The sequence below is a fragment of the Hydra viridissima genome, unplaced genomic scaffold (assembly GCF_058129835.1).
Source record: "Hydra viridissima isolate aposymbiotic clone 2 unplaced genomic scaffold, HvirCarnegie_v1 scaffold_14, whole genome shotgun sequence".
Classification (NCBI taxonomy): domain Eukaryota; kingdom Metazoa; phylum Cnidaria; class Hydrozoa; order Anthoathecata; family Hydridae; genus Hydra; species Hydra viridissima.
The window spans coordinates 1,927,984-1,942,662 of record NW_028324313.1 but is presented as its reverse complement, the minus strand read 5'-3'; the positions used below and the strand labels follow the sequence as shown (position 1 = coordinate 1,942,662).

At 30.2% G+C, this 14,679-nt stretch overlaps 1 protein-coding gene across 2 annotated transcripts; it reads right to left on the bottom strand.

Annotated features, from left to right (window-relative positions):
* Nucleotides 1-184: 184 nt before the first annotated feature.
* LOC149878757 (uncharacterized) lies at nucleotides 185-14,475 on the bottom strand. Of its 2 annotated transcripts, XM_090071495.1 has the most exons (5): nucleotides 13,989-14,475; nucleotides 5,520-5,774; nucleotides 3,606-4,796; nucleotides 3,257-3,283; nucleotides 185-880 (listed from the first exon to the last, which is right to left on the bottom strand). In XM_090071495.1, the coding sequence occupies exons 1-5, from the start codon at nucleotides 14,314-14,316 to the stop codon at nucleotides 762-764; spliced, it is 1,920 nt and encodes a 639-aa protein (XP_089927621.1). In that variant the 5' UTR covers nucleotides 14,317-14,475; the 3' UTR covers nucleotides 185-761. The 2 variants fall into 2 exon arrangements, with proteins under 2 accessions (XP_089927621.1, XP_089927622.1); XM_090071496.1 differs by lacking the exons at nucleotides 3,257-3,283; nucleotides 3,606-4,796.
* Nucleotides 14,476-14,679: the final 204 nt, after the last annotated feature.

Here is a 14,679-nt window from a genome sequence, read left to right as displayed (position 1 = left end):
TGCATTTCACGCATAAGATTATTAAATGCATTTTCAAACATATTTGAATCTAATCCTCTTTCCTCACTTAAATTCTTTTTCTAAATTTGAAATCAATTTTTCGTCTTCACGACCAACTTTTCAAACGAACTTTGAAAAGTTTCAAAACTGTTTACAAAATCCAAGTCACAAAAAAGTTTTCAAGTTTCTTTAATCATAGTATTTAGCAACACAAAAACATAGGTAATAAACCAACCAATTAAATTCGAACAATTTTTTTATATTCGATATATCAGCAGAAGCTTGGAGCGTAATCTTAAACTAATTATGAACTTGATTAGTATGTTTTCTTCACAAATGATTTGAAGTCTTTAACGCTGTTAATTTTTTCATCACAGTAGCGGACTTTCAACTTCCAAACATTTGAGCAGTTTTTAATTGTTTTATAAATACATTTGATGAATACAATTTTCCTGGTAATGTGAAGACGCACCTTTTTGCACTGCCTAATCCATGGATAAAAGCATTCGAAGTCCGTCTCTGTGACGTTGTTATCTATAAATATCCACAAGAGTTTAAATTGATTGCTTGGTGTCCACCCTTCGAACTTCACCGGGGATTTAAAGATGACCCGAGAAACGTTTGTCGAACACTCTTTGATTAAGTCCTTTTCATCCGAAGTTAAACAAACTTTCTCAACACACAAATACTTCAACTTCATTTTTTCAGCAAAAAATTTATTGAAGAAATACTTTTTTTGAATTATTTTCCATGGTTCACTTTCATTGGATATAAGAAGCAGCCACTCTCGCTGTTTCATCGCTCTTTTCATTTTTATCGGAGATGGTAGCTTGCGCTTCGTAAAAGCATTCCATGAAAAACTCGTTATCTTCGTTTTCACCTGTACAAGATCAAAGTCGGGGGAAAAAAACTTTATATCCATTAATTCTAGCTTTTATCAAACTTTTGTTTTACATAAAATAAGTCGTAATTATAAGTAAGTTGAAATAAGATAATAAAAATAGGTTTTGTTAACAATTATTTAACAATAATATTTTATTGATTAAAAAAAAAATTAAAAAAAATATATTTTCAATAAACAAAACAAAACCCCGTCAAAAGAATGAAAAAAAAGATGATTCTATGTAAACGATTGAAACCATTTAACCGATAAAAAAAGCTAACAATTTTCTATCAATTAAAAGTTTAAAAAATATAAGCAACCTTGGTATTTATTAAGAATCTAAAAATTCAACTTGGTAAATTTTTAACTTTATTTTGATATTTGTTGTCGTTAAATTCAAAGTTTAACCATTTAACTTACTGTATTACTTTAAGGATTTTGTGATAAAACACATGGAAATTTAGAAAGTTATTTACAAGCTACTGGCATTCTCGAAACAGATACTTTTTTTCCAAGACATTTAAAAGGTCATTAAAATAGCATAGTCTTTTTAAACGTTTTCATTCAGAATTTTTTCAGAAATATTTCGATTTTGTCTGTTTTTACTATGGAAATAATAAATTTTTATAACAACTTATAAAAACGGTTTTATTTTATCAACTTCTGAAAAGTTTAATCAATATCTTTATTGTTTTGTTACATGCTGTAAAACACTTTATACAAAAGTGTTTTATAGCATGTAACAAAGATGAGACTTGGTCTACCATTTGTTTAAAGTCTTAAAAAATAGTGCACTTTTTCTGGTAATCTATTATAATACTTGAGTTTTAGAGCTACTTTTTGAAGTAACTCATACCAATTACTTCCGTAAATATCAACTGTAAGAAAATTGTTTTGACTTTTTAACTTTTTTAAAACTTCAAATGTGGATACAGTTTTGTAAATTAAATTGGTTCTATCGATGATCTAAGACTCAATAAAAAAAAGAATATGAGAAATTGAATATGAGAAGTTCAAACCTTTCTAGTTAGCATGTCGACGATCTCAATAGTAGAAATGCCATGTAAACTGTTGTTTACATTTTTATTTTGGGGAGATTAGGGCTATTTGGCACTAGGAGTAAGTTGACAAACTGCTTTGAACTTTGGGTTTTTCCACCAGGTGTTTCAAAAACTCTCATCAAATTTTCCTAATTAACTAACTGATCCTCCTGTGAAGTGTGAGGGCTGTAAGCGCGTGAGCATAGAAGTTATAGCGATTTTAGTTTCTTTTTACTAATTTGATTACTTTTGTGACTATATTACTTTTTTTATTTTAAAATGCAATAACATTAGCTGCTAAAAAAATTGAACAGATCTGTTAAATTTTTTACTCTAATTACTGACCGTAATTTCAATTAAGCTGCATGATACTGAAGATCTACTAATATGCTAGTTTATGAAAGAAAAGCAAAAAACTTCTCAAAATATTGTAAATAATGCTGTTGGTGGTATTTTGATAGAAGGAAGGTCTATTGAATCGACTTTTCAAATTTCCACAATGTTCAAACTTTAAAAAAGTCTTTCCATTTTCCCGAAATGCTGCAAGCATGACATACACTTTCTTACTTTTTGTCACTTAGGCGTAAATGTTTTTAGCTAAAAGTAAATGTCAATGTTATTCATGAAACTAGGGAGCATGGGTGCTCTTCATTCCAAAATCATTCTCACTAATTTTTTGCTCCTGAAATCGTTTTGACGTATTTGGTTTAACAAACCAGTATCATTATTTTATAGATCTACTTGAAGCCTAAAAACATTTCCTCACCTCAAATTAAATTTCACAGCTTCTACAATATTGGTCTGGCTTTACAAGTTTTTAATCAATATTCTTGCGTTTGCTTCTCTTTCTTTTTTATTTTTCTTTTTTATTTTTTGTCGTTATTTTTTTGCATTTAATAACAAACGACTCCGAAGAGAAAACGTCTTTTTTTTACTTGAAGAATTTAGAGTTAAATTACGTTAAATTTGAATTATCTAAATTGAGTCGAGCATATAAACCACGCAAACAAAGGCTTGATTTTATTGTCGTCACTACATAAAAATATTGCTAAGATATCTTTGATAACATTTATTATTGAAACTGATTAACTCTAAATAGCTTAAATTTTATTTGAATCATTTTTCGTTTTATTGTTTTATCTCATACAATAATCTCAGAGTTAATCTACTAATGAAACGCACAAAATTGAGTCAAGAAATCTGATATCGAACCTCACAATGGTTCAAATGATTCGTTGGAAACAAGAGCAATTCTACTTTTAACAAAAATACAGTTTTACCTTAAATTTAGGGTTTTATAACGGACAAAAAGATAAATATAAAAGTTACATACCGAAAAGCGTCATCTTTGGAAGAGATTCTAAATATATCATTTTAAAAGGTAAGCATAAAAATATTTAGTTTAATCTTACTGTAATACAAACTTAACAAATATTTTAAAAATAGTAGTAAAAGTAAAATATCAACAAAGAATGAAGATATTTAAAAAAAAAAAAAAAACAGTATAAAGTGAGGAAACCAAAATATTAATCTTTTGTGCTTGTTTATCTTTTATTTTGCTTTAAAAAAGTTTCTTGTTCGCAGATGTTTCCTACCACCAAGTTTTACCATGCAAAAAGATCATCGAATAAATTCTAAATTTTGAATAGATTTTTAACCAATCTTTTAACAATTAGACTTACCACAAATCATATAAAGCAATTGTTTTTTTCTTTCTTCATTTGATCCCGTCGTTATGGATTGAAAATAGTCTCCCAAACCTCCTTTAACTTTATCTTTTAAATTCATTATTCCACAGATCATTGGTACACAAACGTGTAACTTATTGTTGCCTACAATTTCCTTAGGACTTAAATGAATGTATGCATGAATAGAAGCGCAAAAAATCATAAAGGAGTGGTTAGCAAGCTGATTACCAAAGAATGTTTCAAATTGCTTATAATCAATTTCATTAAAACTTTTCAGCTTTTGTAATTCAGAATTAGAAAAACTAGCTTTGCTTAGATTCAAATCACGAAAAGCTTGGTCACAAACTTCTGATAAAAATTGTTTCACAACTTCTACTGGTTTATTAACATGAGTTTGCAAAAAGTATAAAAAAATGCCACTGTAAAATTCGGTCATGCTGTTAAAAGAATATTTTCCGTCCATTGAAGAAGCACTAATAACTGCACACACTTTTTCTAAACAAAATGGTACGGTTGTTAAGGCTTTAACAAAGTGAGATGTTCTAATAAAATCGTTTATCGCTTCCTTTTGATTATTTATCGTGTTATTTTTGACATATTTTTTGATCTCATCATCGTTAAGACCTGTTACATGATATGAAGCTATGCGCGTGGATTCGTTTTCCTGTTTAAGTATAGCATTGATTTTATCTTTAAACAATTTTATAGCTCTAAATCTACCAACAGCAATACATTTGTTGTTCGGACTTTTTAACGTTTCTGCTACTGCATTTATAAAAGGGGATTCGTTTGAATAATCATTCAATCCATCGATTATAAACAACTTTGAAAAATTAGAAAAGTTGTTCCAATCTTTTAATATTTTGGTGTATAATTTTTTAACTTGTTCATCAAAACTCATGTCATGGCACCAATTTAGTTGGTGAAACTCTAAATAAAACACTAAATCTATATCTCTCCATAAAGACTCATTGGCCCAATCTAAGAGGCACAGATTTAGAAAAGATGTTTTTCCAATTCCAGTTGCGCCAGAAATCAACAATAGTTTAGTTTTCATATGAAATTCTTTACCAAAACCCACGTAATTAGATTTCTCTGTATTAACAATGGTTAGTCTTAAGAGCCGACTTTGCATTGTCTGCTTGAAGTTTTTACAGTAAAACATCTTGAGTGCTGCGCGCTTATCTGAAAGCAAATATACTTGAATATTCAGTAAATTTTGATTGACTTAATAAGTTTATACTGGAAATAAAGCATACATACAAGGATCACACCACTCATACACATCAGCTTGGTGCAGACATTTATACATACTTGCAAACATACATACATACATACATACATACATACATACATACATACATACATACATACATACATACATACATACATACATACATACATACATACATACATACATACATACATACATACATACATACATACATACATACATACATACATACATACATACATACATACATACATACATACATACATTTTTTTTTGAGTTAATGTTTCCCTTAAAGTTATGACAAAAAACCTAAAAAATGTCTAGGAAGCAGCAGCTATTTATGGAAGAAGTTTATGAGGATCGTAGAAAAACTGTTTCCTTTTTATTTTAGGAAACTATTTTTGAGCTGGATACATCTTTTTCTATAATGAAACTGCATGTTTGCTGAGTCTCTACATAATAGAAAGAGCTTAAAGAGTTAAATTTGTTGTACAGCACGTGGAGAAACAAAGATTGATAAAATGCTGAGCATTTATCCATTTTCAACTTTTCAAAAATTAATGCAATGCTTTTGGATGAGTACTAATGGGTTGCTAATATTTGACTGCTCTCATTGGTTATTTCAAATTGAAAATAAAAATACATGCACAAAAAATGAAAAATTGAAACCTTACCAAGACCTAATTTATCAATGACATCGTTTCTTTCCAAATTTCTCAGCGATTTTTCAATTAAATCCATATAGTCATATGGATGAACCTGGTAGAGTTTATCAAGAAAACCGCTCATTTTACTTTTATAATCATCCAAATCATTTTCAAGAGAATCGATGATAGGGCTTACATCACAAAAACCTGTGCAACGTGCAAATACTTTCCAATCCAACGAAATATCTTCTTCTAGTATTCCCCTTATTATCTCACGAATATCTAAATCAAGATATAACTTATATAAAAAAAAATATATATATATATATTAATGAAGTATGTAAGAAAACGCTAAGTTAAAAATATGTGATCTTAGTTTCTTTGGCAATATTATGAACACTTAGATTAAAACAAGTTTTTTAAAATTTATGCAAAGGTTTTATTTTCTTATTTGAAACTTGTTTTATAAACTAAAAATAAATTTTAAACTAGGTTTTTTCCATTAGTAATATAAAGCAGGGAACTAGTTAGCCAATTTTTCGCATAAATTATGAGCAAACAGGTCGTTTAGCAAAATATAGCAAATAACTTCACGTAGGGTAGGGTGGGGCAAGATGACCCGTGGGGCAAGAAGTCTTTTTTGCTTTTGTGAGAGTATCATAAAATAGTAATGTTTTAATCCTCTATTATACAAATGATAAAGTTTAAAAGTATTGTGGAATGAAAAATGTTTTTAATATCGCCGTTAGTTGAAGTTTAAATCGGTTTATAACTTTTTGGAGTATTTTGCTATTAAGTTGCTTCTAATTTCAAATATTTATTGGATTGGCAATACTAATTTGATTAAGGTAAGAAATGTGTTGTTTTATAGAGAATTTATCCCACAATAATATATAGTAAAGAAAGTTTACAACTGAGCAATGAAATTAATTTCATTTGTATTAAACTTGCACTCACTACAGATGAGGCCAGATATTCTCAGTTACGTGGAGTAAGATGCCCTCAAAGGCCTTCTTGCGTCGTAGTTTTACGGAATTTTTACCATTTTAAAAATGTGTTTAGAAAATAATAGCATTTACTAATTTAGTCATTGACAATGTTTATATGTTGGTTTATATGTTGATAATTATTATACATATTTATAAATAATTTTTTAAACTTTTTTTACATATTAAGTACATGTTATAATGTATATGCTAAGTAAAATGAAGCTGTATCACATGCAATTGCTGCAATTCAATGCATATTTGTAAAACTTTTAAAAATATGCATTTGCATTCAGCTGAATGAAGTTGTATTACATTCAATTACTTATCAGCAATTGAATGTAATACAACTTCATGTATTATTACATGCTTGTGATACAATTTTTACTAAAAGGATCTGTGTTTAGCTTGCAACATCATATTAATAATAATTGCAACATTGTGTTATTATTAATAATCTTGAGTAATTTTCTATGTACATGTAACTTTATTAAGTTTTTATTTTACTCAAAGAGAGTTAATTTATGGATGTTATGTAATGTGTAAAGTGATAATGTATTAAATAGATAATACTGTGTATGTGTTTGTATGTTCATATATTTAAAATTTTAAGGTTTTAATATTTCTTTAGATACATATTTAAATATTACAAATAATGGTAAGAAATTATGTGCGAAAAACACAGAGAGGTGCAATAAATGATAGAATAAAGTCAGCATTAGATGCAATGAAGATGGGTTGCAGTCTAAAGAATGTTGCATCAGAATTTAGTATCAACAAAAAAAATTACAGCGTCATCGAGATGGGAAAGTAAAATTAGGTAGTGGTTTGTCTCTGGGTGGAAAATCTCCTGTTTTTAGTAAAGAATTTGAATTAATGATTGTTACACAAGTTCAGATTATGAAAAGAGCATTATTTGGCTTGACAACAATAGATGTGCGTCGCCTAGCATATGATTTTGCCAAACAAATGGGAATTGATAATCCCTTTAATAAAGAGTCAAAAATGACAGGAGTGGATTGGCTGCAAGAATTAATGTCTCGCAATCCACAACTTTCTATTCGAACTCCACAAGCCACCTGTATAAGCAGAGCGATTGGCTTCAATAAACCAAAAGTAAATCAGTTTTTTTCAGTATACAAGTCATTATTTGAAGAATATAAGTTTTCAGCTGAATAGCTCTGGAATATGGATGAAACTGGAATCATAAATATCCATAAGCCAGGAAAAAAATTTGCAACGAAAGGCAAACAACAAGTTTCAAAAGTGACTAGTGGAGAAAGAGGTGCTACTGTGACTGTTGTGTGTGCAATGAGTGCAAGTGGCGCTTATGTCCCACCATTATTTATATTTACCCGTAAGCGAATGACTAATAGGCTGGCTGTTGGTGCACCTTCAGGCTCAATTATTAAAATAGATCCAGTGGATGGACTGATTCAATTTTATTCATTGAATGGTTAACACATTTTGTTGCTGTGACTCATGCATCTAAAACTAATGAGCAATTAATTGTACTTGATGGTCATCACAGTCACAAAACACTTGAGGCCATTAACTTTTGTTGTGACAATGGGATCCATCTCATAACTCTTCCACCTCATTGTACACACAAGCAACCGTGGCGTAGAATTTCACTTTTTGACATGGCAGGTATATTTGCAACTGCCTACAACTTTACTGCAAACATTGAAAAAGCAATCAATGGGTTTAGATGCTCTGGTTTATACCCAATAAATGACCTTATTTTTAACGATGAAGCCTTTGACGCAGCTTTGCTCACTAATGAAGCTGAGCCATTGGAAATCTGTATACAATCTAGTTAATTGTCTAATTTGCCTCTTGTTGCACCTATACAGTTGCCAAATGTCATAAGCACAACATTTACTGCTGCAAAATTGAAGACTGTTGATGATGCAGTTTTGCCAATTGTTGATGAGTATCTTGGCCTTTATTCTCCCTTAAAAATTTTGGAAAAGATTTCTCCATGTCCCAAAATTCCTGTATTAAGACAACGATAGAGAAAACAGAGTCAGCTAAAAACCTTACTTCTTCACCTTTCAAGAAGGGACTAGAAAAGCATGAAAACAATGTAAAAGAAAAGCAAAAAGCAGTCATATTGCGAAAATAAAAAGCTGCATTTAATAAGCTGATCAAGCAAAAAATGAAATCAATAAATTTGAAGACAAAAATGGTGAAGAAGCCTGAAAAGCAGAATGCAGAAAGACATAACGGAATAAAGAAACATGAAAAGGAAGAAAAAAATGGTTTCTGCCTCTGAAATGTTTATCACTGATACAACTCTATGCGCCATATGCTCTTGTCCATACAATATGCCACCATTTGATGATTGGACACAATGTACTAAATGTATATCTTGGTACCACTTTTCATGTGGTCCAGAAGATTCAGACTTATGCTACTTCTGTGAATCATAATCATGTATATGTTATTTGAACATTTATGTTAGGAGTGATGTAAATTAAAAAGAAGTTGTTTATCTTCAAGATAATTGCATAGAATAATTGCAGTGTTTATATTTCAGTTATTATAATAAAATGTAAAGAGTTTTTATAAAGAACTATTAATAGCTTTTATTTTAACTGATAGTTACTTTTAACAACTGTTTTAAAGGTTTGGGGCAAGATGCACTCCTTGGAGAATCTTGCCCCAAACCTTTAAAAGATGTCTACTTGCACAATTATTAGTTTTTTTAAATTTAATGTTAATCACCAGTAATAAAGTAGTTATTTTATCTCACCAATGTCTTCTCTTATAAGTAAACTTTGAAATTAAAAAGAAAAACTACTAGAAAATGTAAAAGCATTTGTTAAATACGCTAAAGTTTGTTAAGGGGGACATCTTGCCCCAACCTACCCTATCACATAAATGCAAGAAAATAAGCTTAGCATAATAAATTTATCTGCCGGAATGCTGAGGCCAAAATACCAAAAATTAACTTATAAATATACCAAAAAGATTATAAGATTTCAGCTAGAGTTATCTAAAAATCATGCTCAAACATAAATAACCCAATTCCCCACGATTCAAGTTAAGTTGTAAGAAATTAGTTGTCTGAAAATTGTCAGAGATTTCTTTAAATTTTTAAATAACTACCTGCCGCATTGGTTTAGATTAGAAGTTGGCTTGTCAATATGACATGTCCTTTGTTGAAAGAATCTGTATAGACAGTAGCCATGTGAGGCCGGAAATAGGTGGGCGTGCTGTAATAGTTTAAGTCACTACCAGTTGATTGGTTTGAGAAGGAAATAAAGCTTTTGTATGATTATTGTAAATATGTCATGAGGTACATTGGAGACTACATACATGGAAATAACACTCTTCTGTTATTGTTATGTAATGAAATCCTAAGATTACGTAACTTCAGTTTATTTTTAAGTAAACTGTCATAGCTGTCTTTTTAATCTTCAATTATATCAATATTTGAAATACTTTTAAGCACAAGAGTAAGTGAAAACAATATAAAGATTTTGAGCACCCAACCTTGTTAAAAATGAGAAAGTACACACTAAAAAGGTTCTCAAACAAATAATTGCTTTGTTTTTCATGGAATTAAAAAAAAGAACAAAAGCAAGAACAACTAAAGAGATCGCCTAGAGACAACTGATAGCCACAGATTCACTCGAACTCTATCCGTAAAATAAATCTGCATAAGCAATGAGCAATGTTACATTATTGCTAAATTGTTCATCTTATGAAAAGTCTAAATTTAAGTTTTACAGCCATTAAATACTAAATACATTAATTGATCACAACAACACAACAACAACAAAGAAATCCTTTTTTAAATGAGAAAAAAAAGAATCTACGTTGGAAATATTGGACATATTAATGGTGTATATACTGGACATATTAATAAAGTAATAGAATTAAAGAAAGCCGAAATGATTGCAGCCACTTACTTAAAACTGAAACTAAAGTTATATTAAAATCAGATTAAATTTTTTTTAAGTGCCTTCCACTCCCTGAATCTCTTATCCTCTCTGAACAATTGGAGAAAAAATTTGACCGAATGAATGAAAACTCTTAATGTGGAGCAATTCCACGACCTTCTCACAAAAAATGATAAAATTAAACCAACCCAAAATAGATAATACTATATATCAGTAGAAAGCTCTACTTCTCCTCTTTCGGAAAATATATAGCTTATTATAGTATACCGCTATTATAAAAATTAACGCGGGCTGAAACAGAAGGTAAAAGTAGGCGTTTTTGCAATAATTTAATTCATTTTTAATCACCAAATTTAAATTGAACCTATAAAAAATTCAAAAACTGTCTTGCTCATTGCAATCAGGTTTTTAGCTGCACTAATCATTCCTCCTTATGATAAAAACATACTTATTACCAGGCGAATTCAGAATACCATTTGTTTTAATCAAATGCTATTACCACTATTGTCACGCTGTGACATGTCACACTGTGATAATTAGGGTACCAATCGTTTTATTTCTTAGACAACCAGTAAAACTTAGGGTTTTAAAAATCCAGCGCAATGAGAACTCAATCTAGTACATCTAAAAAAATACTAACATGTTTAAAAAAATAATTAGCTCAAGTTAATTTTAAAATCTTTTTATGTCACGCCGTGACGTCACGACAAAATTCAAAACTGCTAAACTGAAACGACAAGTGAGTTTTTATCAACTTTAAGGACCCAGATTACTGAGCGGCCTACTTTCTTTTACATTATCTACAAATACTACAAATTATAGGTATGTTTTGCATAGGCAACATTCGGAGGATGAATGCTCAGCTATCCTTGAGGCTCTCTTTTGAGATACAAAGAGCCTCTCTAAGGGATAACTGTAACTCCATTGAGCCTTAGATGTAATACGTGCATCTCCAAAACTAATGTGTTGCCTTTTTTTAATCTTTCAACGGTTTAACATGCCTCTTACTCATGCTGAGCGTCAAAAAAAATATCGTGAAAGGCAGTTAGAAAAGTTTGGCAAAAAAGTAGTTAAAGAAAAGGAATCAAAAAAAAGAAAAGAAAGAAGGCTCGCTAATTTGGAGGCTGAACGAGAAAAAGAAAGGCAGCGAAAGAGAAAGAGCAGACAAAAAATAGTAGAATCAAAATCTGTAGCTGTTACATCACCCCCTTACATATCTGCAAGCACTCTTGGAAAAGCTGTTAATAGAGCCGAGTCAGCACTACCAAAATCACCCAGAAAGAGGGCTAAAGTTGTACAAAAACTTTTAACAAAAATGAATGAAATCCCAAGCCCAGAAAAAATACTTAGTAAAAATGCATTAGATGCTTTAACTGTAAAATTGGTTCTTGATTTTTACCAGCGTGATGATATATCCCGTCAAGCACCCGGTAAAAGAGACACCATTGTGGTGAGATTAAAGAACAAGAAAGAAACTTGTGCAAATACGTCATTTGTATATGAATGTTAATGAAGCTTATGCTGTTTTTAAAAGTGATTATCCTGAAGAATCAGTCGGAAAATCAAAGTTTGCTAGTTTACGCCCATCAAATGTGCTTTTGTCTAGTTCAATATCAAGAAACGTTTGTTGTTGTCAACAGCATCAAAATATAATTCTTTTCCTTGAAACTTTGCACAAGTTTGATTCAAATTTTCCATAGTATTCAAATAAATTTCCTCTAAGCATTGTATGTGATAGTGAAAAAGACATTTGTTATACTAATATGTGTACAACATGTAAAGATGCTGCAGAGTTTCATAATCTATTTGTTTTGAATGAAATTGACAAGAATAAATGCATTACATTGTACCAATTGGAAAAAGTTGCAGAAGGTAATGGAAAGGAATATATTAAAAAAATTGAAAAAAGGGAAGAGTTGATGATCTTTACAGCACCTTTTCAAAATCTTTACCTTCATTTCTTTGGCATTATTTTATTAAACAGAAACAATCAATTACATATCGTGATCATAAGATCCAACGTCAAAGTAATCCAGACACAGCCGTTCTTCAAGTGGATTTTGCTGAAAATTTTTCAACTTTGTGGCAAGATGAAGTGCAGTCAGCACATTGGCACAAGAAGCAAGTTACTATTTTTACTGCTGTATTTTGGTACCAAAATTCATGCTCATCAGCTGTCATAGTTTCAGATGATTTAAGCCATTCAAAAGAATCTATTCTTGTATTTGTTCATAGTTTATTATCTAAGCATATTGAATCAAGAGTTAAAATACTAAAGGTTTGGACAGACGGGCCAGGTAATCAATTTAAAAATCGTTTTATTTCATCAGCAATACCTTGGTTGGAAGAACAGCATGGTTTAAAATTATTCTGGAACTTTTTCGCTGCTTCTCATGGGAAAGGACCAGTAGATGCTATTGGTGGGACCGTTAATAGCAACGCAAAAAATAATCCAGAGAAAATGTATGATAACTGATGCCATAACTTTTCATGAAGCAGTTAAAAATGAGACTGATTTCAATGTCTATTTTGTTTCTATGGAAGATATTATAAATAAAATAAAAAAATTTAAAATTGATGAGTTATTTACAAAAGCACCAGCAAAACCAGGAATATTTGCAGCGCACCTAATTCAAAACAATAATGGTAAAATAGAAATGCGACCCTATTCAAGTGCCAAGTATTTAGTGAAACAACTTACGTCTTCAGACGAAATCACCAAAAGACTTTAAAACGTTGTATAAATGACAGCAATATAATATGGACGCGATTTGACACTGATATAATATGGGCGTGTTCGGAATATTGCTATGTAAGAACTATTTTTATGAAGATGTAATTATATAATTGTCTAATACTTCTCTACTTAGTTTTAAATTTATTAAAAACATCCCATTTACCTGGTTTATAATTACCCAAATGTGTCTGGTCACGCTGTGACGTTTAGCACTAGTTAATTAAAGGTGCACCTGTTTGAAATTTAATTAAATAAATGTTATTTAGCTATAAAACTTGTAAGAGTAATGTCTAAACTTTTTGTTTAATCCCAAGTTAATAATTCAGTTTTGGAATTATATTTAGAATTATATCTAAAAATATCTATATTATCTATATTAGCTGAATCGCGATGTTGATCTAAAAACTAAAAAACAATGAGAGAATTTTGGTCACGCTATGACGTTTTATATTTTCTCGCATGAATAAGAGGCTAATATATCTACCCTAATTTTTTTTCTTGTTTTTTGTAGCACCTTTTATGAGCTAACAAAATAGCAAAAAAAATTCTTTTTATATCTATTTAATAATAAAATATTGAAGGCTAAAGACAAAAAAAAAGACGGTTGCCACGCTGTGACGGTCGTGGAATTGCTCTGTGGTTGGTTTACACAAAAGTGAGCTTTAAAGAGCGAATTTTGTCATACTTAACTCCAACCTTTTCTTCGAGCCGGTAGATAGTTTATAAATTATCCTCCTATCGCAGTGAAACTATATATGCGAGTTAAGAACAAGTTATGTTAACTCGTCATAAACTAAAAATAAAAATTGCTTTCTTAGAAAGAATTCAAACTCAATTATTCTGTGATCCATACAAAACTTACCTTTAAGACGATTTCTCAAAAATCCTTTTCCAATACGTCTCTCTATTGCCATCATTATTTTAGTCATGTTATTTTCTTTATCTTCAAACAATTTATAACATATCTCGCCAGCTATATATAAACGCAATTCGGAACCTTGGGCAGGGTAGTACTTTTCCACCTGTATGGGCATAATTTTTTTCTTGTTGTAATGAGCAAGCCTGTATTCGGCTTTACAAAAATGGGATTTCTCATACTTTTCTGAAATCAGGAATAAAGTAATTTCGGAGTTCGCAATAGCGTTTGATGTTTCCACTGCTATGTTACTCTGTAAAACATTTTCATCCATCTAAACTGCATAACCATTAGCAGTCAGAACCTTGTACAAGTCATCGGCGTAACTTTTACCTGTTTCCCAATGATAGGTCACCGTTACGTCCCATTTTTCATTTATGATAGCCATTTTGAATAAACAGCAATCATAACCATATGTTATTTATACCAATCTAGGTAAATAAAGTAAATTAAAGATTGCTTATTTCAGTAGCATAAACATTACATATATAATTGATGTTTTTTGGGTTAAAAAAATAGCTAAACAATAAATATTGGTGTTTCATCTTTAAACTCTCAATCTGCGTTTCCAAAATGTGTTCTGAATATTTTTAAAAACAGTATTATCAGAGAAATGTGAACTTTAGAAATGAATGCA

Excerpts from the sequence above, each read along its gene's own strand:
- LOC149878757 (XM_090071495.1), bottom strand. The coding sequence starts at position 14,316 with ATGGATGAAAATGTTTTACAGAGTAACATAGCAGTGGAAACATCAAAC. Across the intron at positions 5,775-13,988 it reads TTTGAGAAATCGTCTTAAAG|ATATTCGTGAGATAATAAGG; the intron begins GTAAGTTTTGTA and ends ATCTTGATTTAG. Across the intron at positions 4,797-5,519 it reads CATTGATAAATTAGGTCTTG|ATAAGCGCGCAGCACTCAAG; the intron begins GTAAGGTTTCAA and ends ATTTGCTTTCAG.